Source organism: Silene latifolia, unplaced genomic scaffold (genome assembly GCF_048544455.1).
Source record: "Silene latifolia isolate original U9 population unplaced genomic scaffold, ASM4854445v1 scaffold_20.1, whole genome shotgun sequence".
Classification (NCBI taxonomy): Eukaryota; Viridiplantae; Streptophyta; class Magnoliopsida; order Caryophyllales; family Caryophyllaceae; genus Silene; species Silene latifolia.
In genome coordinates this window covers 875991-902618 of record NW_027413163.1, presented here as the reverse complement: position 1 = coordinate 902618, position 26628 = coordinate 875991, and the positions used below count along the sequence as shown (strand labels likewise).

Sequence of the window (26628 nt, the reverse complement as noted above, 5' to 3'; positions counted from 1 at the left end):
GACTCATCTTGACCCGACCCAAATCCGACCCGAATTTCCAAAAGAAGAATGGAGTATGCCTCAGAAAGATCAATATAAACGGTAATGAATTTTAATGTTCTTCTTTTTACGTGTAATATTCACCCTGTTCTAATTATTTATTTATAGTTTTTTATTTTTTATAACAACTGTTTGGGCTAAAAATAGCATAATAAAGAAGGCCCATTTGATAAAATAAAGATTATGAAAGAAGAGGTGAGAAGGAAAGGAGCCCGCGGTCAGGAAAAGGGGAGACGGGCTTGAGAAGGATCAAGAGCCCGTCATAGAAGATGCCCGCGTTAAGGAAAAGAGTGTTAGGGAGAAGTTAGGGAGATCGGGGAGAATTGGTAAGGGAGTCCGGGTTTGGAAAGAAATCCTTATGGAAATAATATTCCCTTTCCATATTCGAGGTAGGACATATCTAGGGTTCTTACCCTATAAATAGCCAAGGAAGGAAATCAAGAAGGGCATTCAATCATCCATATATTCATTCAAGATTATATTCAAGACAACCACATCACGGCATATCACTTACAAAAATACACCCGTCTGAGATCTTGCAGGCCTGACACCTAACGCCAGCAAGATTAGCATAAACGTTGTCATTGTAATCATCCTCCTATTCATATAGTGCAATACTTGGCAGGGTACCGTCCCTCCCGCGGTTGTTCCCACATTGGGTTTTCCGCGTCACCAAAATCTTACGTGTCAATTTACATTACGTACCTTATTTTTTCCGTTTACTTATTGACATACGAATCAACATACATTCAACCAACGAATATAGACTACATTGACCCTAATTAATCGACTTAGGTAAAAAAGACCTAAACAGTTTGGCGCCCACCGTGGGGCATTGTGGTCGTCAATCGTTGATATTCTAATGGAAAAGCAAGTATCTGAAGCCATGTCAGGGAGCAGGCAGCCATCGCCACCGCCACCATCGTCGACCCAAAGTTCAACATTGACAGTGGCCACGCAGGCTCCCGGACAAACCCCAAGAATCATACCAACAACAAAAGCCTCTCTACCTCCCAGGACCCCTGTTGTCTCAGCCCAGACCAGATCAGACAAAGGAACATCAAGCTCAGGCGTCACTCCGCCGCCCAGTCCCACGCAAATCCTGCTCGCCGGCGTGGAAAATCTTCAGAAAGCTATGGAAAACATGAGAGAAGATCAAAGGAGAGCAGATGCCAAGGTAAGAAGGAGAGACAGAGAGCTCTGGGCACAAATTGATCTCCTAAAGCGAAAATCCGGACTCCGGAACAGGGACATGCGAAGGAAGATTTCCTTTGGTAGATCGACACAAGGAGGACGAGGCGGCGAATACCAACAAATAATTACAAGATTGGATTTGGCTACGACCCCGTCGATGGAAGGATAACTCCACGAGGTTAGGATACCTCACACCGATAGTAGGGCGCCCGGCCACTGCGTAGGATACAAACAGGTGGCCTCCCCCGCCAGCTTCTGCGAATCGATCGTACACCCGTAGCGAGATCCGAGTCAAACCAACAAGTGAACGCGGCAGGGGACAATCGTTACCACAACCCCAGCGGCGGAACTTATCGAATCTTCAAGAGCCAGGATCGGGAGGAATTATGCGAGACAAATGACAAAGGACCCCGTTTGACCAATATAACTAATCAAGATTGGAACTAAAGGAGATGTTGAGCGAGGTTCCGGGCTACCACCCCACTCGAGAAAGCGGCTCTGACAAGGTTATGCCGACTCGCCATTCGTGGACACCATATCCATCACAACCATGCCAAAGGGATTCACAAACCCAAATATGCCTCTCTTCGACGCACAAGACAGGACCCCTTTGATCATATCGGCCAAGATAAACGAGAAAATGATGACGATAACGCCACAGGACAAGTTAAGGAAGCTGCGTATGTGCAAAGGATTCGGTCCACCCTAACAGACCTACTCCGATGGTTTGTAAGCCCGCCCAACGGATCGATATCTACATTTGCTAATTGGTAAACGCATTTACTCAGCGATTCATGCAAGCGGCAGAAAGCCACGAAGCACGGGAGACCCATGCGAGAATCGTCCGGGGGCGGAGAGAGCATCGGAGAATACAATACCGTTTTAACAATGAGAAGGTAGCGATGACGAGAGTGTGATATCTCAACAATGCAGGTAGGCCTTGAAGAGGCCTCCACCACGACTCGACCTATACAAGCACCGACTGACTATGCATCCTTGCCATAGTTTCGAAGCGATCTGGGAGAAAGGCAAACTGCGATCGATCGGAGGAAGATATCCTAGCGAGCCGGCTTACGAGAGCGCGCCCAAGTATTTCTAGTACTTGGTAGTGGAGAAATCGGAAGAAAGCAAACCACCAACAAGAAGGACGAGAGATACTGACCCAGTATGGGAGGGGAATCAACGAATCGAGGAAAACCGCTACTCCCCACCCCGCGAGTATGGATTCACTACAGTATCGGAGGAATCTTGAAGGCGCTCGAGAGAAATGGGAGATGGAGTCGGTGGCCCAACCCACCGAGGGAGAGCAAGCTTGGAGAAAGGATAGCAAGAAGAAGTGTGAATTCCATCGTGATATCGGACACAACACCGAGGATTGCTACACATTGAGAAGAGAGATCAAGCGCTGTATGAACAAGGAAAGGCGAGCCACCTGTTACCACGTGGGGGCAAGCGGCGGGATAAGGTAGGTTCCGCTGCCGCATCCACCCACATGCACTAAAATTATAAACGTGATAACAAAGCTCGGACTTAAGCGGCTCGACATACTCAAAGCGGCCAAGAGACATGCCACCGAGACCAAAGGAGACAGCCACCAACTCTTGTAGAATTTCTCACAGGCGACGCCACCAGTGAGCTTTGATGGAGGAGATACATACGATGAACGAGAACACCATGATGCACTTATTATCACCTTGTCACAATGGCCAATTGCACAAGAAGAAAGGTCTTGGTAGATACGGGAAGCTCGGTCAACTTAATCATGCTTTGAAAACCATAGAGAACATAGGATTCAAATGAGAAGGATTTACGAAGAAGACTATTCCGCTAGTAGGCTTGGCGGAGAAACAACCAAATTTCTCGCTAGGTGAGATAGTCATCCCAACCTATGTGGGAGGAGTCAACAAGCAAGTCAGTGCACTGGTTATAGATGGCCCTCTACTTACAACGTCATCCTAGGAAGACCATGGTCGCACTGCATTTGAAAGCGGTCCCTTCAACATATCACCAGTGCATAAAGTTCCCCACCCCATGGGGAGTAGAAACGATAAGAGGAGATCAGGAGGAAGCTAGAGGTTGTTACAAGAAGGCACTCAAATGCACTGCCAGCCCTCCCGCATAGCAATTACAAAAGCAGCCTATCCAGGACGAATACATCGAGCCCCCAGCAGAAGAGCTGGATCAGATTAACCTGGACAAGCTACACCCAGAGAGAACCGTGCTCATTGGAGCGGGATGTACAGAAGCTTACGACAGCAGCTAGTCAAGTTCTTACAAGATAACATGGATTGCTTTGCATGGTCACACGATGATATGATAGGCATAGACCCATCCATCATAACACACAAGCTTAGCGTGGACCCAAAGTGTAAACCCATCCAGCAGAGAAGGAGAAAGTTTGCGGTAGAGAGAAATAAGGTAATCAACCGGGAAGTAGACATGCTTTGGCGACAAAAAGAAGATAAGAGAAGTGAAATACCCTGAATGGTTGTCTAATGTAGTGGTGGTGCCTAAAAAGAATGGGAAGTGGAGAGTATGTGTGGACTTCACTCGATCTCAACAAAGCATGTCCTAAAGATCCATTCCTGGTGCCTCATATTGATGCAATGGTAGATGCAACACTGGACACGAGATGTTAACATTTCGGATGCATGGAGTGGATACAATCGGTCAAGATGGATCCTGCAGACCAGGAGAAGACATCATTTATGTCCGAAAGAGGAATATATTGCTACAATGTCATGCCGTTCGGCCTAAAAAACGCAGGCTCCACATATCAAAGGTTGGTTAATCGCATGTTCAAAGAGCAAATAGGAAGAACCATGGAGGTGTACATTGATGACATGGTGGTGAAATAAGAAAAAGCCAAAGATCATATCGCGATCTGGTAGAAACATTCAAGACCCTCGGGGAATACAAGATGAAATTAAACCCATCTAAATGCACCTTCGGGGTATCTTCGGCAAATTCTTGGGCTATATTGTAACTCGAGAGAGAATAGAAGCCAACATCGAGCGGATCAAAGTCGTCTTACACTGGAATCACCTGAGAAACCTAAGGATGTTCAAAGACTAGTGGAAAGGTAGCGACCACAAAGTTTCATTTCAAGATCTTCAAACAAATGCGAGGCTATTTTACGACGTGCTAAGGAAAAGCCGAGAGTTTGAGTGGACCGCCGAACACGAGCAAGCCTTCGAGACCAAGCACTATCTCAAGAAATTGCCACTGGCCAAAAAACCAAAGCCAGGTGAACCATTATTCCTATACCTAGTCATCACGAGAGGTAGCGATGAGTGCTATCCCGGTCGAGAGCAAGAAAAGGAGCAAAAGCCGATGTACTACGTAAGCAAGTCTCTGCTGCTGGGGAGACCAGTACACATCTCTTGAAAAGTTAGTACTAGCATTGGTAGTAGCATCTCGCAAACTGCGTCCCTATTTTGAGTCACACATCATACATGTTGTGACAAACTACCCGCTAAAAGCTATCATGAGGAAGCATGAACTGTCAGGAAGAATGTCTAAATGGTCTCAGTACACCTCGGTGGATACGACATCCAATGCGACCCTAGAACAACAATCAAATCACAGAGCATGGCCGACTTCGTGTCGACTTGATCCGGCCATCCAGAATCCGCGGATACCGAGATCCTCACTTTAGAAGGAAGCAAGCGGATGAAGTCCGGCGATGCATATCGACGAGCCTCCAACCAAAGGGGGCGGTGTGTAGGATTAATTTTGCGATCACCACAGGAGATCGATAGCCAAGTCGTAAGATGTGAATTCAAGGCAACCAACAATGAAACAGAATACGAGGCCTTGATATTGGGAATGAAGCTAGCTCGGGAGTTAGGGGTCGGACACCGCTCATATTCAAATGAATCTCTATTAATAGTCAACCACGTGAATGATGAGTTTATAGCCAGATATTCGAAGATGATAGCATACCTAAAAGTAGCAAATGAGTTAAAACAAAAATTCGAAACTTGCAAGCTTAAACAGATCCCCGAGATCGAACGTGAAAGCGACGCCCTAGCAACCCCAGGGGGCAACATTCAAGCCAACGAGCTATCCAAAGATTCCAATAGCACATATGCTGAACCTTCTATCCGTAGGCGCATTTAAATAGATAGGGGTGAATTGGAGGATCCACAAAGCGAAAAGGAAACCCAAGCGATTCTGAGAGGAAGGTGAGAGCTCTCGGTCAAACGGGCGACGCCTCGACCGTAGCCGATCCAAAGAGACGACGGCGCACACCTTACCTAGATCGGGCGCGCCATAACAAGCTACCGGATGATAAGAAGGAAGTAAGAGCTTTTAGAATAAAGGCCTCCCGATTCATACTTATTGATGATATATTATTCGAAAATCGCTAGCAGTCCCTACCTACGGTGCCGGACAAGGAAGAAGCACATATCGTGTTACATGCTCTCCACGGTGGCGAATGTGGAAACCATGCAGGGGCGTAAGTCCGCAAATAAAGCCCTCAGACAGAGATACTATTGGCCTACAATGAAGACAGATGCAGCAGAGTATGCACGAAAATGTGACGCCTGCCAGCGCTCAACACCAATGATTCACCAGCCAGCAGAGCCCCTGCACCCTATTATTTCTCCCTGGTCATTCATGGCATGGAGCATGAACATAGTAGGCCCTCTACCACGGGCCACAGGAAACAGAACCTGGATGCTAGCAATGACAGATTACTTCTCCAAGTGGATAGAGGCAGAAGCATTCACAGAGGTAAAAGACAAGCAAGTCATTTCATTCATAAAACGAAACATCGTTTGCAGATTTGGTATCCCATCGTAAATCATATGAGACAATGGCTCACAATTCATCTCCAACGATACCGAGGATACTTGTGCCGGTGGAATATCACCTTAAAAAAGTCGGACCAGGACTCCAAGTCCAATGGACAAGTCGAATCCAAAGAATAAAATCATTATGGACAATCTGAGAAGGAGGTTACAGGAGTTAGGAGGAAAGTGGGCGGATGAATTGCCACTAGTGTTGTGGTCGGACGAACGACGCCAAATATAGAACAGTCAAACACCCTTCACTGGTGTTTGGCGCGAAGCGATCATTCCATCGAAGTTCTAGTTCCCACCCACAGGTATGAAAATATGACAAGGAACCGAACATTGCGAGAGATGACCGAAGCCTGGACACACCGATTGAGCCGCGAGCAAGCGCAAAAATCCGTCTGTCGCCTAAAACAAATGCCAAAGGGCCAGGAGTTATAACAAGAACGTAAAAATCAGGCTCCTGGAGATAGGAGATCTGGTTCTCCGAGAGGTGTTCCAAAACACCAAGAATCGAAAAGCAGGCAAATTCGGTAGTAGGCATACTGCCAGTTTCACTCTTATTTCTGGTGTCTTTAGTTGTTTTTAAAACTTTAAACTACTATTGGATGGTGTGGTCTCGGCGTCACCGGGACCACAATTGCTCTGGTACCCCATGAGATGGCGACATGTACTTCACATCATTCTGATAGATTTTCTTATTTTCAGGCTTCTCTAAGTACATCACTTTGAATTATGGTATTTATGGTACTTTGAAAGGATGTCTAGCAGGACTGTCAACTGCCAACGTGAGGTGACAAGGCACATGACACTCCAACATGCCTAACCTATTTTCTCCACAAGGAGCACCCTCACCAAAGTGACCGTGGAACATACGAAAGGGAGCCTGGTTGACAATTTGAATACGCTTATCCAGCCTACCCCCGATACCACCCCCTGGACGTAGCTCGCACTAATCGCACTTAATCTAGGCCCCGACATGCATGCAAAAACGAACATGGAACGTAGGGATATCTCGCGCTACCGAGAATCCTGCAGGCGTCTCCATCCGGTCCTAGAATGACGATAAACTTGCCTCAATGACGCCCCTATCGGCATAAACGAGACGAACACACCTTGTGTCATGAACAAGGTTAAGTAGTCCACAAATCGCGATACGCCTAAATTAGCCATCCTAACGACACGGCTAGCTTGTCCGAGTCGGTCTTTTTCAGTGACCGGGCGGTCCTAAATCGGCCTCCAAGGTTGACACGGCCCTCCTCCTTACATTGCGGCATACGCCTAAATCGGCCCGTCAGTGACACGACAAACCTAATGAGTCATAACGTTATCCTTTTCGGGGTAACGGGACTCGCCTAAATCAGTCAAACAGACTAACACGGCATAAACTTCCTAAAACAGGGAAAATAAACAACAAACACACCATATGTAAGCTAAAACCTTGCCAAACTATGACAAGGGGCATTTCAAAATATGGCCAAAATACGGCCCCAAGTTTAACCGCCACCACAGGCGAGCAAACACAAGAACAAGTTTAAAACTTACAAAGTCCGCCACCTCACGGGCGGGCCAAAAAAAAGTTTATCAAAACATAAAAATTTAATTATCGGTCACATTAATGACCTCCACCTCTGGCATCTCCTCTGCCTGCTGACCTCTCGTTTCAGGTACCGCATCAGTCTGAGCATCCTCAGCCGCCATAGCTCCCTGAGCTCCGTCGCGAAGATCCCGGGACATTCCGGCCTCACCCCAAAGACTGCTCAACCGGCAGAAGAATTCACCTCACCAACCTCGGGCATCGGATACTCGAGATCGGGTTGAGTGGGGTAGAGCATCTCCAAACCGCTTCTCCTCTTCCCCTATGGCTTCTTTGGGTGGGAGCCTCCTTGAGTGCAAAGACGCATCCCACCGATCTTTCCCCGCCGGGTAGCATATGCAACGACGTTAGTAGCCAGGGAGATCAGCTCAGTGATCTTCTCCTCAGACTGCTTTAGAGAGTCAGAAAAAGTGCTGCACACCGCCTGGGTTCGAGCCAGCTGATCAGCCCCCTCCTTCAACTTCTTCTTGGTGACATCAAGCTCAGTCTTCAGCTCCACCACACGCTCCTTCGAGATCAACTCCGCTTTGCTTTGCGCGATCCATGATTTCCTTGACTCTCCGATTCTTGCACCGGTGGCACTACCGGTCGTCTGCACTATGTTTATCATCTTCCTGTTGTAGAGTGCAGACTGAAGAGTCTGGGGCATAAATAATCAGAAGTCATCAAAAGAGTTGGGAGGCAGAATTTAAGCAAGAAGCAGATGGACAGACAGGTAGAAGACGAAGAATATTTACCATGAAGGCATTGTGCACATCGTTCTCGGCCATCTCCTCCGGAGTGAACTCAAAAACGTTTCCTCAACAGAGGAAAGAGCGGTGATCAATCTCCGGCCAGTACGGCACCTTGTCCACATTCCCAAAACCTTCTGGGAAATGAGCAATGATGCCTCCACTAGACGAAGCACGAGGACTAGCAGGAGAAGTAGGCGGATGGCGAGATAACGGATTAACCTCCAGGGGCACGCGAGCGAATCGGAAACGTGGGAGGAGTCTCGAAAAGAGGCAATGAGCACTCCTCTTGGAGGCGAGGCCACGTCGAGGTGGCGAAGGTCTCTTTCTTTTAGCACTTTGAAGGATGAGTTCCAGTTGATCGACTTTTGAACCTGCAAGCACGTATAGTCTCAGACGGCAAGAATGCTTAAAACATCAGCAGCAACAGCATGCAAACAGAAGTGGTTACAGAAACCTTACCAGAAGACATACTGTGGGCTGATTGAGGAGGATTGGAGGAAGAAGCGGGTGAGAAACCAGGAAGCAGGTCTGAGAACTTTCTCTCAGACTCAGAAATACTGAACAGCTTGCTGCAGGCAAGGATCTTGGCGCCGATACGGGTGAGGTCGCAGGGCTCGCACGAAGGCGATGAAGTAAGCTAGTAAGCGGCGAGATAAAGCAAATCGGGTAACAGAAAGCTACTTACTCGAAGTCGAACCCATTTCTCGAAAATATAATCGGCGGAGGCGGATGGAGTCCTTCCTCACATAGAAGAAGTCCTCGAACCATTTCTCATCGCGAGATTTTGACACATGTTTGAAGGGAGCCTCTCCACGGCCCCGAAGGAGAATTGACCCCCGCCCGACCCGATGTTGTACATATACGGGCCGGATCGCCCGAGTGACAATTTGCAAGATTTCTCGACCGGCGAGAGAGTAGAGAAGAACTCTCCAAATGGCGGCAGAGATTTGTGCCATGGCGAAATTGTTGGTGAAGATAAAATCTTGAACGAGTTTCGGGAAAGGGAAACGGAGGCCATATCTAAACGGATATAAGTAGAAGCAAACCCACCCTTGACAGAGGGCGTCAGCTTTCTGTCCCGGTTCAGGGATGGCAATATCCACCCCATCACCAAGACCAAGCAGGTTCTTGATCGTCGGAATGTCGGCCGGAGTTAGGACGGAGTCACAATCATGTGGGTGTTTGAAAAGTCCCCGAGAAGGGAAAGTAGGGTCAAGATTACGATCGGAGGGTGTAGGGGTTGACGAAGACTGCCGAGTTTTGCCCATGGTGGAAAGAGAAAATGAAGATTAAAAAGGCAAGGGAAGATGGATTACCTGATGATGAAGATGGAGAAGGGAAACAGTGAAGCCGGTGGAGAATAAAGGGGAAGGAGGATTGAGGGTTTAAGAGAGATGAGTTTTTGAAATAATTTGAAGTGGTTAATGAGAGTGGAGAGGGACGTTGGAGTTATAAAGAAGAGAGAGGGAGTTGGGTGCGGAGAAAGAGGAGAAGGGCGGCTGGAAATGATAGATTGCATGGGAAGGAGTAAAAAGACGGCGTAGGGTTTTTAGCATTTGGTTACGTAAATTCCTTGCTCGATACTTGAAAGCGCACTTCGCAAGAAATTTGGGGCAAACTGTTTGGGCTAAAAATAGCATAATAAAGAATGCCCATTTGATAAAATAAAGATTATGAAAGAAGAGGTGAGAAGGAAAGAAGCCCGCGGTCAGGAAAAGGGGAGGCGGGCTTGAGAAGGATCAAGAGCCCGTCATAGAAGATGCCCGCGTTAAGGAAAAGAGTGTTAGGGAGAAGTTAGGGAGATCGGGGAGAATTGGTAAGGGAGTCCGGGTTTGGAAAGAAGTCCTTGTGGAAATAATATTCCCTTTCCATATTCGAGGTAGGACATATCTAGGGTTCTTACCCTATAAATAGCCAAGGAAGGAAATCAAGAAGGGCATTCAATAATCCATATATTCATTCAAGATTATATTCAAGACAACCACATCACGGCATATCACTTACAAAAATACACCCGTCTGAGATCTTGCAGGCCTGACACCTAACGCCAGCAAGATTAGCATAAACGTTGTCATTGTAATCATCCTCCTATTCATATAGTGCAATACTTGGCAGGGTACCATCCCTCCCGCGGTTGTTCCCACATTGGGTTTTCCGCGTCACCAAAATCTTACGTGTCAATTTACATTACGTACCTTATTTTTTCCGTTTACTTATTGACATACGAATCAACATACATTCAACCAACGAATATAGACTACATTGACCCTAATTAATCGACTTAGGTAAAAAAGACCTAAACAACAACTATATGAGGTATTTAAGAAAAAAATAAACATAATAAAACATTCATAAAAAGCCTTACTAATTGGAATGTATAATATCAAAGAAGCAATTTGCAACAAAATGAAAAGCTCGAACGGATATTGCCCGTCACAAATGAAAATTTATGCTAGCCTTGACGGTGGCTTGACCCATCCAAGTATCACTCTCAATTGAAGTTTCACTAAATTTCTATGTTAGATAACTTCACTAACAACTCCTCTTCTATAGGACCGTCCTATAACATAAGACTGACCCAAAAAGAGATTAGCCCATAAATAACATTTAATTTTATGTATATTTGATCTTTTTCTTGACAATCCGATATCTTATGACGAATACCGACATATTTAAATGTACAAGTTATCAAAATAAATGACTGGGTTCTCAAAATAATATATTTGTAACTATATTCACTAATTTACTTGGACTTTGTGTTATTGGACGGACTGGTCTTATGTATAAAATGGTTCTACAAACTTGATTTACGAGTTACTGCATTGCCACTTGTTAGGATAGCGTGATGATTTTACTCTAAAAAGAAATTGGAATATGTTAAAAAGTTAATGGATTTTTCTAACTTGCACCCTTCAGCCTTCTCATTTTCTCAATCGTGCCCTTTAATTTTTTTTTTTCTTTTTTTTTTTTTTTTTTTTTAAAAAAAAAAGAAAAATCTTACTAGCAATAATTCTTGGATAAGACTTAACGAAATGGTAATTTAACGAGATCTTCGATCTGGAGAAAAAAAAACATTGTTTTTCAAGTTCGCAGTCGGGAGTTACGGCGAGGCAAGGATTTTTATGAATAAACTTTGACTATTAGAATTCCCGGGTACAAGTTCTAGAAGTAATGATTTTTTTCCCCTTGTTTAGCTGTTTTTACGAGTTCTTTGATTCGGAAAGAAAAAAATAAAAAATAAAAATAAAGTTTTCTGAACTCGTGGCTAACAATTATAACCAATTGAGATCCTCTCCATTTCTTTCTCTTCATTTCCTCTCACAAACCCATTTAATAATATTTTCCCCTCTACGTCCTATTAAACCTTTATTTCCTTGCATAAATCGTGAACCGTTCGATATTAATAAGATGCAATCCGATCCGTTGATAGGAAATGGCCCTCTTAACTGAATTGAGAAAATCCCAATTAATTTCATCAGACGATATTTTCGACACTATTTTGCCTACATCCAACCCTCCACAGCTCCAACTGAGATAGATGTAAGATAGATGGCAATCCGGCATCAATGTAATGATGTACGGACTACAGAGTATATAATGTCATGGGCCTCATGGCAAGTGAACTATCTTAGCTAGAACAAGATTTAAATTGTGTAAAAGGATAGATTTTATGCAAACGGGATTCAAACCTTCTCAATCTCACCCCCCTTGTATTTTTACGAACACTAAGCCGGCATCTGCAAACAGAGTTAAGTTACAAGACACAAACATCATACAATGGTCGAACATTCAGTTCAATAACAGTTTAATATGATTCAAGATTGAGATGCCAAAAGATACCTGTGATTAACTCATTAACTCACTCAATCTTCTCCCCGAAGTTTGCCTTCTTTCAATGTCAATAATAATGTTACCCATCAAAGTGTTAACTTCTTGACATCTTTAGTTCCGAACCCAGTCTAAGCAACATGGAAGCAATCATGCCTTTCCTGTGGATTTGACAGTCTGTCAAAGAGTTTGCTGGTGCATATTTGTGCAAACCCTTCTCCTTCATTAGTCTCCTAACTCCATCTACATCTTCCCATCTCCTTTCTGATGCAAAAATGTTCGATAATAGCAAATAAGGCGCAATATCTTCAGGGTCCTTCTCAATCAACCACTTTCCGACAACCTCACCAAGTTGTGAATTTGAGTGGACTTGACAAGCAAAAAGCACCGCTCTCCATGAAACAGAGCCCTCTTCCTTGGGGATTTCCTTCTCTAACCTTTCAAAGTCTTTTACCAAATTAGACTTGCTAAGGAGATCCGCCATACAACCATAGTGCTCAACTTTAGGGTCATTCTGGTAAACTCTATGCATGACATGAAAATACCACCAACCCTCTAAAACCCTACTTGAATGAGCGCAAGCAGCTAAAACACATGTGAAAGTGGCATCATTAGGCTCTTGACCGCTTCTTTCCATCTTCGAAAATAAATCGAGGGCATTATCTATGAGTCCATGTGAGCCATACCCCATGATCATAGAGTTCCACGAAACAACGCTCTTCTTAGGCATGATGTCGAAAGTACTTCTAGCTGTATCCATGTCCCCACACTTTGTATACATGGTTAGAAGAGCTGTATAAAGCAATACATCAGGTTTCATCCGTTTTTTACTGACTATATAACTATGAACCCACTTACCCTTATCTAGCATTCCGAGATACCCACATGCTGTTAAAACACTAACAAGTGTAGCCTCATTAGGCTGAATATCTTCGTCCTCGATCATACGATCAAACAATCTCAGACACTCATCATAGTCCTTACATCGGACATAAAGGGCCAACATGATGTTCCATGAGACCACATTACGCTTAGGCATCCGATTAAAACACTCACGAGCAGCCAATTTGTCCCCGATTTTAGCACATCCATCAAGCAAAGAATTCCAAGAAACGATATCTCGATGAGGCATAGTCCCGAATAACTCTATTGCAGCCTCCATATCCCTAACGCCAACATATCCCGCAATCATCGAGTTCCAAGTGAATTCATCTCTGACACGCATTTCATCAAACAAATTGCGTGCAAGAACAACCTGCCCATTCTTCACATACCCATCAATCATAGTATTCCAAGTCACCAAATCTGATTCAGAACTTTCACCAAACACCTTCTCTGCACTCCCAACTTTACCTAGCGCGGAATACATAAGTATCAACGAGTTTTTAACAAACAAATCAGCAGGAAACCCGCATTTCAAAACCCGACAGTGCGTCTTTTCACCTTCTAATATCGACCCAAGATCAATACACAGCTTGATTATCAAAGGAAAAGTATAATGGTTATGGACAACACACCCAAAAACAACATAAGAATAATAAAAATTCAAAGCATCTTTTGAGTAACCCTTATCCCAATAGCTTCTAATAACTGTATTACACATAAAAGCATCAGGGTTTTCGATATTTTTGAGGAGCGAAACAGCGAGTTTTAACCCGCGTGGAAGAGAACATAACTTCTTTATTACCCGGCTTGCCGAAAGGGAGTGTTGGAAGATGCCGAAGATGATCAATTGAGCTTGAACTTGGTTGAATTGAGCTACATTTGAGCATGATTCTAGTTTCCGAAGAATTGGGTGGTTTAAGTTTAGGTCATTTTTTATCTCGAAATTGAATTCAACATCTGGGTTTGATCTAAATTGAATATTGGACCAATGTTTTGGTTGCGATTTAGTTAGGGTTTTGTAGGATTTGAGAAGTTTTTGAAGAGACGAAGGTGTAAATGAAGCTGATTTTTTGAAGAGATTTTGAGTAACGGTCATTTTGCCATCTTAACAAACTTTGGCGGTAACACATTACAAATATATATATAGGGAGATACCCAAGTTAGACCAGGCAAACGGGCCAACTGGGTCGGCTCAATTTGGGTTTGGTCAGTTCGGGTTTGTCATATTATCGGGTTAGTTCGGGTCGTTTCGTATTTCGGGTATGTCGCCCGGATCAACAAAGCTCGGTCATGTTCGGCCGAGTCGTCAATTCGGGTTTGGGGTCACATTTGAGAGTTGTAGTTCGTGCCAATTTCGTGTTTCGGTCACTTTTTCGGTCGGGTTGGTAATGCGTGAGACAGAGAGACCCGAGACAATGGAGAGAGAAATGTGTCAGGCACTGGGCATCATAACTTATAACTCCATAATTTATACACGTGTTACAATGAATAGTCTATGTTTACTTTATTTTGAGGAAAATAAAACAAATGTAAGCTATTACTGAAAAGAGGAAGTATATGAGAAGGCTATTGTTGAAGGCTTTACTAAATTACGGAGTACTTATCTAAAGAGCCTAAATTCACATATGGTACGACATATCATCACTCCGTGCATACTGCCTCTGTTTACAAGCGTGGCATTGGATGAAGACCAAGAGGTGGCATCAAACTCAACAAAGCCTTGTATGAAGACCAAGAGGTTAATCTATGAACCGTAGTAGTGCGTGTACTGGGAAGCATCAAACTTTTGCAAGCAGTTTTTGTAAACATCTAGTTACATCCAATTCGTATTATCCGAAATTACATTTTTTACCAGAAATAACACAGATGAGTGTCTCAAAAAGTTGACTCCAACAGTCCTACCAGTACTTTCTACGAAAATCAGTCTTATACTGTAGTCCATAACTGTGCAATTGACAGTTTCTGTAACTTGCACCTTCTGAGCACAATAATATCAACAGACCCCAATCATCATTCATAGACGTGACGTACCCTCATGCTAGCTGATTCTATACGCTGAAATGGGGGACCAAAATTTCAAATGGTTAAGGGAGGCAGGGCAAAGAGGGGATGTGTAGACGTGACATGGCCAAGGAAAGAGAGATTTACAATATCATTTATAAGGAATACCAGAGGCAAAGGCGTCACCTTGAATTTGTGTAACACCGCCTGAAAGAAACATACGGGTTCTTTCCCCACTAGATACCCAACTAAAGCCAGCTGCCTTTCTCACTCCCTTTGATCTCATCTCCTTTCTTAACATCCCTTCTTCTCCATATTGACCCACTGAAGCACTCATATTGCATAGTACAACATGACCCTGTGCATTAACAGGATCTAATTCAAATAGCCGTTGGGATGTACGACTAGCGACTTCATAATTTCCCTCACCGACTCCACATACACCCAGTAATGCTCCCCATATAGCAATGTCTTGATTAAAAGGTAAACTCAATACAAAATTTTCAGCTTCTTTCACTTTTCCTGCACGTCCAAGGACATTGATCATGCAAATATTGTGTTCAACATCTGGAAGAATCCCATACGTGTTACTCATGGCTCGATATACAGCCCAGCCCTCATCTATCAAACCTGCATGACTACACGCTGACAGTATACCAAGGAAAGTGACGGAATCCGGTTTTACCCTTGACTTTATCATATCGCCAAATAGAGATAACGCTTCTCTTGCTAGTCCATGATGTGAGAACCCCATGATTATGGAGTTCCAAGAAATTGAATCTTTCCCAGTCATGTTTGAGAAGATTTGAAAAGCTTCACTTATTTGGCCACATTTTGCGTACATTGAGATAAGTGAATTCTCAAGAACCGGGTCAAAATTTGTATGTGTTTTAATCACTAGGCTATGCAAGTGCCTTCCTATATCAAGTTGAGCAGTTGCACCAGCTGCTCCTAGGAGAGTGGAACATGCGGCCTTAAGAGGCATTATACCTTGCATCAGCATTTCCGAGAACAAATGCATAGCCTCTTGAAACTGCTCATTTTGCACAAATCCTGATATCATAGCTGTCCATGCAATGGCATCTCTCTCTGTCTCGGGCATGTCATTGAACAATTTACACGCCTCAGCTACTTTACTGACATTAAAATACCCAGTGATCATTGAAGTCCATGAAATCTTATCACGGACAGCCATGATGTCAAATATATGCTTTGCTTTCTCCAACTGACCTTTCTGAACATAACCATTGATCATAATGTTACCATGTTGACTTATCCGAGTCATTGAATTCTTCAGAAAAACGGATTCAGCATATTCCATCAAACCACACTTTGCATACATGAAAATTAGACCCAGAGAAAGTCGACCATCATGATCATGGTAGCTCGAGCAATTGGTAACCACATGAGCATGTAGCTGCATACAAAGGCGAGTAAACCCCACTCCGGCACATGCATAAGCTAGTGAAATAAAGGTCTCTACATTTGGTTTCACATCACTTTCAGCCTTCATCTCTTGGAACAAAGATATAGCTTCTTCAAAATAACCATTCCAAGAAAACCCTCCAATCATGGCAGTCCAAGAAACAACATTTTTTGCTGGCATACGTTGAAATAATTCATATGCACTCCAGACGTCTTCATCCCTACAATACCCAGAAATCAATGTAGTACATGTAATTACATTTGTGTCCTCCATTTGATCAAACAATGCCTTGGCTTCCTCCATCATACCACATTCAACATACCCATCAATCATAGTGTTCCATGAAACCAAATCACGAATCGGCATTGAATTAAAAACTGATCTCGCACCCACCAAATCACCATTCTTAACCAACCCAACAATCATAGTATTCCAGCTAACAACATTCCTCTCCGGCATTTTCTCAAACAGCGCTTTCGCTTCCTCAAGCTCGCCAGAGTTCATCAACCCACGAAGCATTGACGTCCAAGACACCACATTTTTCTCTCTCATTGCCTCAAAAAACCCACAAGCCTCAATCAATCTACCAGACTGTACATACCCAGAGAGCATAGCATTGCAAGTAACAACATTTCTCTCTGGCAAAATGTCAAACAATGCTTGCGCCTCATCAACAAGGCCTTCCTTTGCGAATTTAGAGAGAAGAGACGTCCATGTAACAACTTTAGACAGATGCCCTCTTTGAGGCATTTCATAGAGCAGTCGGCGTGCATAATGTAAGTCGCCGCTGACCAAGCAGTACAACAGCTTTGAGTCGTTGCTGCTGAGATTCAAACGGTGCGCCACGGAAAGCTTGGGATGAGATTTTAATGGCGTCGAATGATAAAAAGCATGGCGGGACAATTTTATGGGAATTTTGCGTGCCAAGTGTCTTACACTTTGAATCGCGGGCATCTACAACAGGGAAAGTGCCAGGAGATAACTTTATCTCCTTAAATTTATTCTATTCATGTCAACTTGTTCCAAATCCGCAATCATAATAAATTTCAGCTACAAAAATTTCAGAAGAGCCATAATCCATCAAATACAGCTTATCATCAAAAAAGATCATTACAAATCAAGATTCCAATTTGTATTCCCTCCGGTCATGTGAATTGCATAACAGCACAAGTTTTAAGATCGGGCAAATGTATAAGGACATATATAGAGAAAAATACAGCTTGCAAGTGGATGATTCTAAACACGGTGAAAGCCATTTGTTTTACACAAATTCTTACTTATGACTGTCACACAGTCACAAGCTTGACTCACACCCGACCTAAATAATGTGTGACAGTCATAAGCAAGATGTTCATTTTCAGGGCTTGCTTGGGATAGGAGTAATTATTATAGGAGTAATAGAGCTAAAATAAACTAAAAAATGGAGGGAAGGGATGGGGTTTGGAGATAGAAATGGGGAAATATAGTGTAATAGTCCCTCCATTAAGAGAGTAATAGTTACCCTTCCAAGGAATCATTACCTCCATATAGAGGTAATAGTTCCTCCCTCACCTCCTCTTTCCACCCTCCACAACCACCACAAAGCACCAATCTCCTTCCATTTCTTCTTATTTTAGTTCGCATTACTCCCTTAATAATTACTCACATGTCAAGCAAGCCCTCGGGGTGTTTGGGACTTTTTAGGGGTCATTTCTTTCCTAGACATGGTGGAAATTAAATGTATGGAATCTAAATAAATGGACAACAATGTAAGGAATCCAAGTGAATGGAGTGAGTAACAAAATTTCAGGCATTACCCAAGAAGCAGCAAATAAAAGAAAACCAGTTTAGCTAGATTCATTGAGGAATTTCGACAAACAAATGGAAGGCGGAATAGTATACATGACTCCCTACGCCCTAATCATTTGTTTAACTTTTATATTCTTTGTAACATGTATTTTAATCAAAGGTAAACAAACGATTGAGACGGGGAATACTCAATGAATAGTAAACACACCAATCCCACATTCACGAAAACAAAAGGTAAGAATGATTAGAATGAAAACTGAGAAAACAACACAACACAACACAACACAACATAAATAAATAAATGTCAGACCAGGGAAGGGTAGTTAAGAGTAGATAGAAAAATATGGATAGTTTATGGGAAGGAATGTAGGGTAGTTACCAAGAAGCACAACAATGGAAGAGAGAAGAGACACGGTGGAGTTGAAGAGGAGTTTATACAACAAGGTTTTTAGTTTTATGCATACGGTATCTATAATCTATAACCCTTAAAAAGCCTAAACTTCCCTCTACTGTAGCTATGAATAGTATCCAACTAATACCATCCTCATCCGTTGGATCCTCCTTTTGAATCTCCTCCCTCCAATTTTCTTTAACTCACATCCACACTCTAAAACACAGCACTCATCCACCTCTCGCTGTACCGCTCTCTCATCAAACCCTAGAAGATCTTGCCCCAAATCCAAAAATCGTCCATCCTATTCCAGGTATTTACCCGAAATTTCTTTGATTTCGTTTAGTTTAGTATTTATTCTGTTCCGGCCGGTGTGTTATAATGGTTCCTTTATTGGGTATTGATTGTTGTTGGTGTTGTCTTAAATCGTGTAGTTATTTGATTTCCGTGTGATTATTGTTAGATTATTCAAATGTTAATGTTGTTTCTGTGTTAGATCTGGGTTTATGAATTAACAGTTCTTTACTCCTTCATCCCGACAGTGTTAGGGTTGTTCTTGCAACTATTGTTGTTATTTCTGTTGTTATTATCACTGAATTGTTCATTGTTTTTCGTATAGGCTTTAGGAGCTCGATGCACCTGTGTCTTCAAAGGTGTGGCTTCTAATTAAGTTTTGGTCTAAAACATTTTATTAACCGAAGTATTGGTTCTTTACTCCTAATGACTGACAGTGTTGTTGTGGTCAGTGTTGTTGTTGTTGGTGGTGGTGGTGTTTCTATTGTTATTGTTATTTCTGTTGTGATTAATTTCACTGATTTCCTCGTTGTTTTGCGTATAGGGCTTAGGAGCTCGGAACATCTTTCAAGGTGTGCCTCTTATTTTTCTTTTTGGTGTAAACCATTTTGGTATATGATCAGTTTGCCCTTTGGGTATTGAACGCGTACAATTATTTTAACCATTTTTTACGCTATTATTGCTATTACTGATCTTGCCGTTATCATGTGTATTACTAATTTGGGTACTTTGAGCGTGCAAAACGCTTGGGTTATTATGTTTGCCTATTGAGGGATGAGACTGTTTGGTGGCGTCTATACATGATGCCACATTTGGATGTGGCTGGATTACTTTTTTTGTTTTTTCGTTTTAAGCAAACAAAACTTTAGAGCATTTCCTAACCTGTGCTAGATGTGGTTCTTTGGATTTACAAGTTTTAAAATTTTTTCCAGTTCTCGGAAATCTATGTGCTGGCCACAGCCAGGGGTTAGCTGTTTATCTGTCTTTTTTTGGAGACAACTCTTACCAATGAGTAGGAACAAACCTTAAGAACATTTCCAGTCCCAGCATAAGCACAAGAAATCAGGGTCATATCACAGTGCTTCCTGATCTTCTCGTTCAAAGTCGTCGAGACTTCAGCAGTTTCCTCCACGCTTTTCTGCAATAAATAAGCAAAGTTCTATTGTCAATGTTTTTAGAACGGAGCAAAGTGCTATGGCGGGCTTTCCTGCCATAAATAACCAAAGTGCTATGGCAAGCAATGTAGACTTCTCTTGCTTACTCATGCTCAGACATTGATAATTAATTATAAGATGAGGATTACGTGTCGTAGCCGGTTGTCGGGAATTAACAAAGTAGTAATCGATTATTGCTATAGATTTCTCCCTTGTCCATCTAAAGTGTCGGTCAGCCATTCTTAATTTAACCTATAGGTTGAGTTCGGAATGAGAGATGTTGTTTTGTTCTCTAATTTCTTTTGTGTTTGGTTATCGTTTTTGCGATTTTGTGTTTTATGTTTTCCTTGGCCTTTGTTTGCTCATCTTGTCTTTGTTATGGATCCAGTTTTATCAGGCTGTGAAGTGAGGTCTTTAGCTCAGAACACGAGGTATTTGAATGCTAATCGTAACTATAGCATACTATGTCGTACTGTGTTACGGAGTTTTTTGCGTTTAAAGTTGAGTTTGTAATTATATGTGTTGTTGTAGGATATGGTTGTGATCTGGAATGACGAGTGAGCTCCTGAGATCAAAGCACGGGCGGCTTGGCTACTAATCCGAGCAATTGCCCCCCTTTTATCATTGTTGCGGTGGTAAGTAGTACTGTAATTAGTTGCATTATCAAATGGCCCCTTATGTAGGTTGTCCTTGTTGTGGTTGTAGTTGACTCGAGCTGCTGGGTGAGGGCTCGAGTTTAAAATGAGAAGTATTGGTCTTACTTTAATTACTTTTGTTTTGGGTAATCCTTTTTACGTTTTTTTGTTTTATGGTTTAATTTTTTCGGCTATGTACGCTGATTTAATCTTTGTTGTGGTTCCAATTTTCTCGAGTCATGGGGTGAGATCTTTAGCTCAGAACACGAGGTACTTGACTGCTAATCAGAACTATAGCATACTAAATAATACTGAACACCAGGGGTTTTTGTGTTTAATTAAAGTTGAGATTGTTATATGCGTTGTTGTAGGATGTGTTAGTGATCTAGACTGACGAGTGAGATATTGAGCTCAAAGCACGAGGAATTTGTCTGCTAATGCAAGCTATTGCCTCCCTTTTATCATTGTTGCGGTTACCTAAATTGGCTAGGTTTAGTCTATTATTGCGTACTTTGGGAGTAAACCATTATCGATTTTCTTCTTCCATTGTTGGTTAGTTTACTCTTTGATATTTGGGTTTTTCCTTATTTTCATTATCAAGTGCAAATATCCGAAGGACACTTTCTCTCATTGATTTTCAATTTTGTTTTTGGTATGTGGGATTCTTTTCTTCTTTTAAAATAAATACTAACTTTTGTCTTTTTCACTTATGCGAAACTATATGTGGAGCAGAAGCGCGTGTTCTCAGCTAACATAGATTGGTAAAAATACTTGTGAATTTGGCTTGAGAATTTTGGCTGATGTTATCACTATTTTTGTTTTACTTTTTGGTTTATAAATGTTATTTCTTAAACTGATGAGGAAATTGCAATTGGGCAGGTGGGCACCACAGCTCCTTTTCGACAAAACATTTAAGTGAATAACCAATCATAGAAATCTCTTAACCTCTCTTGTACAAATTGTTCTACTGGAAACACGTATTATGAAGAAAATGAGTTCAAAATTGATGAATACCGAGGTAAGCATCTAACTCACGGTAAGCAATAAAACCTGCTTGCATTTTGCAATGTTTACATATTGTCTGCTGATTGCGCTTCAATTTGATATGTTTAGGTTAATTTTATTTCTGGGAAAGGGCGTGCCAGATATAGCATGAAAACGAGTGTACCTACGCACCCCTTTCCCGGTCACTATTTTGGGTAGTTTGGGGAAACATTGATGCTAAATATTTAAGGGAAATTTTGAGCTGAAGGTAGTACTAATCCAAAAAATATACAATGAGGGTTGCACTCTACAGTCTCTTTTATAGTCCAATTGAAGTATTTTTGCAAGTCCGTCATGCACTGACCTTGTAGTGAGACATGCCTGATTAATGTTGTCTGGACTCAGGTTTTAAGATTTTGCCTTCTTCTCTTGGGTTATTAATTGTACATGAAAGCTGATGTCCGGATAGTGTTATGACTTTATGTCTCTCATTTGGTGGTTTGTTGTTATACTCCCATTGCTCTATTGCTTGATCTTGATGAAATGTTTGTGAGGTCACGTATATTAATGCCTCTCTCTTCTCTCTCTCTCTCTCTCTCTCTCTCTCTCTCTCTCTCTCTCTCTCATATTGGAACGGCTTATTTACTATTGCCCGTGGTACTCTGAAAGAGATATGGAGCAAGACTGGGGCGATCATTTTTACGATCGTCTAAATCGTGCCATATGCCTTGATGACAGATATGAATTCGTAAAAGTTGTGAATGGAATGGAATCCTTTGGTAGCCTAGATTGTTATGATAGCCTGACAAAAATCGTGAGAGAACTTATGTTTAGTTATGGCAGTGCTAATTATGCTGCTGCAGTACTCGCTAACGAGACTGATATATGCTAGAACGAGATATCGCTAAACACTGCCCATTCCTCCTTTTCCTATTTGTACTTCAGTTGCTTTACCCACTAAGGCATAGTTAGGATCATACGACAGAACAACCATTGTGATTCCAAAAGGTGAACTATGTAGAGGACCATTTATTGCTGCTTTCAGATTTTATGTGTGCTGATCATGGGCTGATTTTGTCTCATTATTACCATTAACGAAGAGCTCTTGGCTTGGTTGTTAGTCATATGCTTGTTTAAGATTTTTAATAATGCGATTTTTGGGTTTATTGTTATTTCAAGATCTCATTGTCTTATTGTTATTTACTGAGTTCTCGTCTTTGGGTTAGTAGTTCTGAGGGTGGGTTTCCTTGAAGGTGTTTTCTTCTTTGTCTAGGCGGTTTTGGCTTTCATTTATTCACGGTTCGTTTCAGTTCCATAACCAAATCCTACTCATTATCTCAACTTTTACCTCAGACGATGAACAATTAGTTTGTCCAGTTAAGGCATTTTTATTTGATCTCCGTTCAGAAGGTTACCATGTTATTGGAGCCTATATGTCACCAGTGAATGGTGGATATGTAAAGAAGGTATATAGTCAATCTTCACCTTATTTCCTAGCAATGTGAAGGAGCTATTTATTTGCTATCGTCTTTAAAATCTTTCACCAAAAATTGATGGTCATCTTGTTCAACAAAGAGTGGCAATCTGTTAGATGCAATATGGCTTAACCAATGACCAATCATCATTATTGAGCTTAAAATTTGTAGATTGATGGACACAAATTTCTCAATCAAATTTTGTACAATTTTAAGTTCAGAAATACGCTATGCTTGGTAGCATGTAAAGCTCATAAATAAGAATTAACTTGAAATGGTAGGAGTCCCCTAGGATAACTACATGTTTTGCAAACTATAAGAGTTCACACCCTACCTTGTTGGAGGCTTGGTGCTGTTATAACTTATACCCGAATGTTTAAGACTATTTGAGTTTCAGGCTGTGTTTGTATCTGAATTATTACAATATCGGGTGAGTAAATCAAACCGAAATCATTTCAGCCAATATAATGGTGGTGTAAGACTGTATGTGAGCGATATTTCGTTTCTCAGGGGCCTTTTATCTACTGAACACCGTATACAAATGTGTCAACTGGCTTGCAGGAGTTCAGTCTTTGTGATGGTAGATCCATGGGAGGTAATAAAACCGCCATTTACATTGTGGCTACTTTTCCGTTTACTCCGAATTTGGGGTAAGCAAATAAATTTATCAGAGATTATCAATTAATCTTGAAGTGTTGATGCCATTATAGGCTAAGCAAAGTGCCTACCAACGGACCTTAACTGTTTTATGTAGAGTGAAGAACTACTTATGCGAGAATACTCTTGTTCCTGCTGGTAATAATGAGTTTGATGACATAGACGATAGTTTCAGGAATTTGAGGTTGATCATAAATTATAGCTCCTTGAGCACAAAGTTGACTCTTTTTCTTTTATTCCCAGGATCCCTTGAGGTCATGCTTGTCAGTGGTTCCGATTTATTGGAATCATTTCGTAAAAGTTTTTGGATTCCTGAGCAGGTATATTCCGGCGCCCATTACTCACTAGATAATTTTCCTAAATGATGTTAACTTTCCAGCCACCTTGCTCTAGACGTGGTGGCCTTGCTACCACTACATATGCTTTACTTAAAAAAAAAAATGTATATCCAGGTTCAAGCAATAGTCAGAGACTTTGGTGTGGCTTGTATACGTATGGAGGGGAAAGATGTTGAAAAAATGCTTTCATACTATTCTATTCTGCGTGAAATGGATGCTTATGAAGCCTATTACTTAGATAAAGAAAAAAAAGGAAGTTTACATATTTTAGTTTATCATTTAGTGAGTAAAATGTTACTACTGCTTCTTCCCTTTGTATTGTTGTTCTACTACCTCTTATTTTCCTTCACTTTTACCTCTTTCTTTTACTTTGCTGTTCTCCCACGAAAGTCTTCTTAAAACTTTTCTGATTATTGTCGTGCTCTACTAAAATTTCATAGAAAGCTCCAAGACCAAGATGTAACTAAAAGTGGAGATGAGCTGGATGTCACACTAAAGTACATTTTTCAGCTGTCGAACCAGGTAAGTTTGATGTTCGATCGTTTATAGAGAGTTTCTACTCAGCATATTTGTGAACTTTTTATGAAACAAAGTCAGGAGCTCAGGTAGTTCTTCCTACTTTGCCAAGTTCGAACTGAAATTATAGTATAGATGCATTGAACTTTCTTATTTGTAGAGATTTATTCTCTTTGTTTTTGTGTTCAGCTCGTATCATTGGTCGGGTTAGAGAGGAAACAGAATTAAAAATATTGTTCACTGGCAATTTTCTTCAAATTTAATCCCTTTCATGTGAGGTCGATTGGTTTAATGTCATGCTACTTGTTTCTGTTGAGTTTTCATTGATTGAAATTTAATAAGTCATAGGTTCTCAGTGTCCATGTGTCACAATAATCATTTGAATTAGGGGAAACCATTACAGTCAAGAAATACGAAAAAACAGTTAGTAGTTAGAGACTTAGAGTTCTTGTCACAAACTTGCAGGTTAGCAAATGGAGTACGATATTCAGCCACTTAATTATTTGATTTCAATCCACCATAAACTGCTAATATGTACGCGGGATGTTGATTGTTGCTATTTATTCTTGCGCAGGATGGCATCTTCTATGCAAGATATAGTGTTGCTCAAACGATTGAATAATCACTCTCAATCATAAAATGCTGGTTGTGAGATTGTAGTTATTATTTTATTACATTACATTTTTTTGGGTAGGCTTTTTCTAGCTGCCCAAGTTTATAACCCTTGACTGTTTCGTTGTAGATTTTACGTTCTTCTGTACAGACATATTGAATTTTATAAGGCACTTTGATGCTTTAGCTACTCTGGATATTCGGTAATCCGTATTTTGTAAGGTATTAGAATAAGTTTGAAAGGAGTCGGATTATGTAAGCTATTCCACTCAGATTACGTTGTTTAGAAAAGATGATTCTTTTCAATAAATACATCCCTACTGCTTCACAATACTATTTAGTGGATTGGAGGAGCACCTTGACCGTCACAGCTTTTTTTCAGCAATATCGCTAATTGTGTTGAACGATCCATTTTCTCGTTATTTATTTCAATTTGCACAGATACTTTTCTTGTAAAATAAAAGTCTTACTCGCACATGCGTTTTCGCTTTATTTTTTAGGATTGTTGTGCCATAGGTATTTTGCATTACTGTCTTTTTTTTTTCTTTTTTCGCGAATGCCTATCACTTATAGTGCTTTCTATGTTCCATTGACGTTTTCGGCCAAATGATGGGGCCAAATGATTTTTTTTTTTTTGACAGTGAGAGAAAATAGAGTCAGACCTTAGATGATTTAGCAATGGAGTGAGCGATCCTATTAAGATTCCTAGGACAGTGACTTATTGAAATACAATGAAGTTGCGAAAACATAGATTGCAAGGATAATAAAGTAGCTTTAGCAGCCTGGTCCATAGTAGCATGTCCACTGACTTGGAGGATCAAACTTAGATAGTCAGAAAAGGCGTCAATGATGGGCAACATTCTTTTCTATTCGAATGCATCCTCTTGCGGCTAACCAAACGATTAGCCAAATTAGGGCACCACGTATTTTGATCCAGTGAAAGATCCAAAGACTAGGTTAGATCTCGTTGAAAATGATCTTCTCTGTAGGGGGTGAGTTTCTCCTGTATTCTGTCACGCCGACTTATTAAAAACATGCCTATAATGGATCATGTTGTAATGTCGTCGTTATTACCAATGCATTAGACTACCATGTGGCGGTTGTGCCACCCACTAGAATTCGGGTTTAGAAATCGGCCCAGGTTGTGGCAGCCAGAATCCTATTAATAGTCACCTCCTGACCGTACCCTCCGTTAGAAGTTCAGTAACACAAAACTGTACGCCCAAAAGTAAGCATGCGGAAAGCTCACCATTACACCATATACATCATAACAAGTAT

General features: G+C 41.6%; 3 protein-coding genes and 2 long non-coding RNA genes across 5 annotated transcripts; 3 read left to right on the top strand and 2 right to left on the bottom strand.

Moving 5' to 3' along the window:
- Window positions 1–11813: 11813 nt before the first annotated feature.
- LOC141638255 (pentatricopeptide repeat-containing protein At4g18840-like) lies at window positions 11814–14192 on the bottom strand. Its single transcript, XM_074447662.1, has 2 exons — window positions 12207–14192; window positions 11814–12103 (listed from the first exon to the last, which is right to left on the bottom strand). Exon 1 carries the CDS (start codon window positions 14173–14175, stop codon window positions 12292–12294), a length of 1884 nt encoding a protein of 627 aa, XP_074303763.1. The 5' UTR covers window positions 14176–14192; the 3' UTR covers window positions 11814–12103; window positions 12207–12291.
- A 662-nt stretch (window positions 14193–14854) lies between these two features.
- LOC141638505 (pentatricopeptide repeat-containing protein At1g32415, mitochondrial-like) lies at window positions 14855–18763 on the bottom strand. Its single transcript, XM_074447915.1, has 2 exons — window positions 18674–18763; window positions 14855–17556 (listed from the first exon to the last, which is right to left on the bottom strand). The coding sequence occupies exon 2, from the start codon at window positions 17458–17460 to the stop codon at window positions 15232–15234; it is 2229 nt and encodes a 742-aa protein (XP_074304016.1). The 5' UTR covers window positions 17461–17556; window positions 18674–18763; the 3' UTR covers window positions 14855–15231.
- A 120-nt stretch (window positions 18764–18883) lies between these two features.
- LOC141638373 (uncharacterized) lies at window positions 18884–20908 on the top strand. The gene is made up of 5 exons (XR_012542073.1): window positions 18884–18998; window positions 19305–19338; window positions 19524–19551; window positions 20522–20564; window positions 20665–20908. It is a non-coding gene; the product is annotated as an uncharacterized LOC141638373 (long non-coding RNA).
- Window positions 20909–21009: 101 nt separating this feature from the next.
- LOC141638343 (uncharacterized) lies at window positions 21010–22898 on the top strand. Its single transcript, XR_012542065.1, has 4 exons — window positions 21010–21038; window positions 21140–21320; window positions 21501–21529; window positions 21648–22898. It is a non-coding gene; the product is annotated as an uncharacterized LOC141638343 (long non-coding RNA).
- An 841-nt stretch (window positions 22899–23739) lies between these two features.
- On the top strand, window positions 23740–25306 carry LOC141638384 (nicotinamide/nicotinic acid mononucleotide adenylyltransferase-like). The gene is made up of 4 exons (XM_074447796.1): window positions 23740–23822; window positions 23938–24022; window positions 24128–24204; window positions 24337–25306. The coding sequence occupies exons 1-4, from the start codon at window positions 23769–23771 to the stop codon at window positions 24619–24621; spliced, it is 501 nt and encodes a 166-aa protein (XP_074303897.1). The 5' UTR covers window positions 23740–23768; the 3' UTR covers window positions 24622–25306.
- Window positions 25307–26628: the final 1322 nt, after the last annotated feature.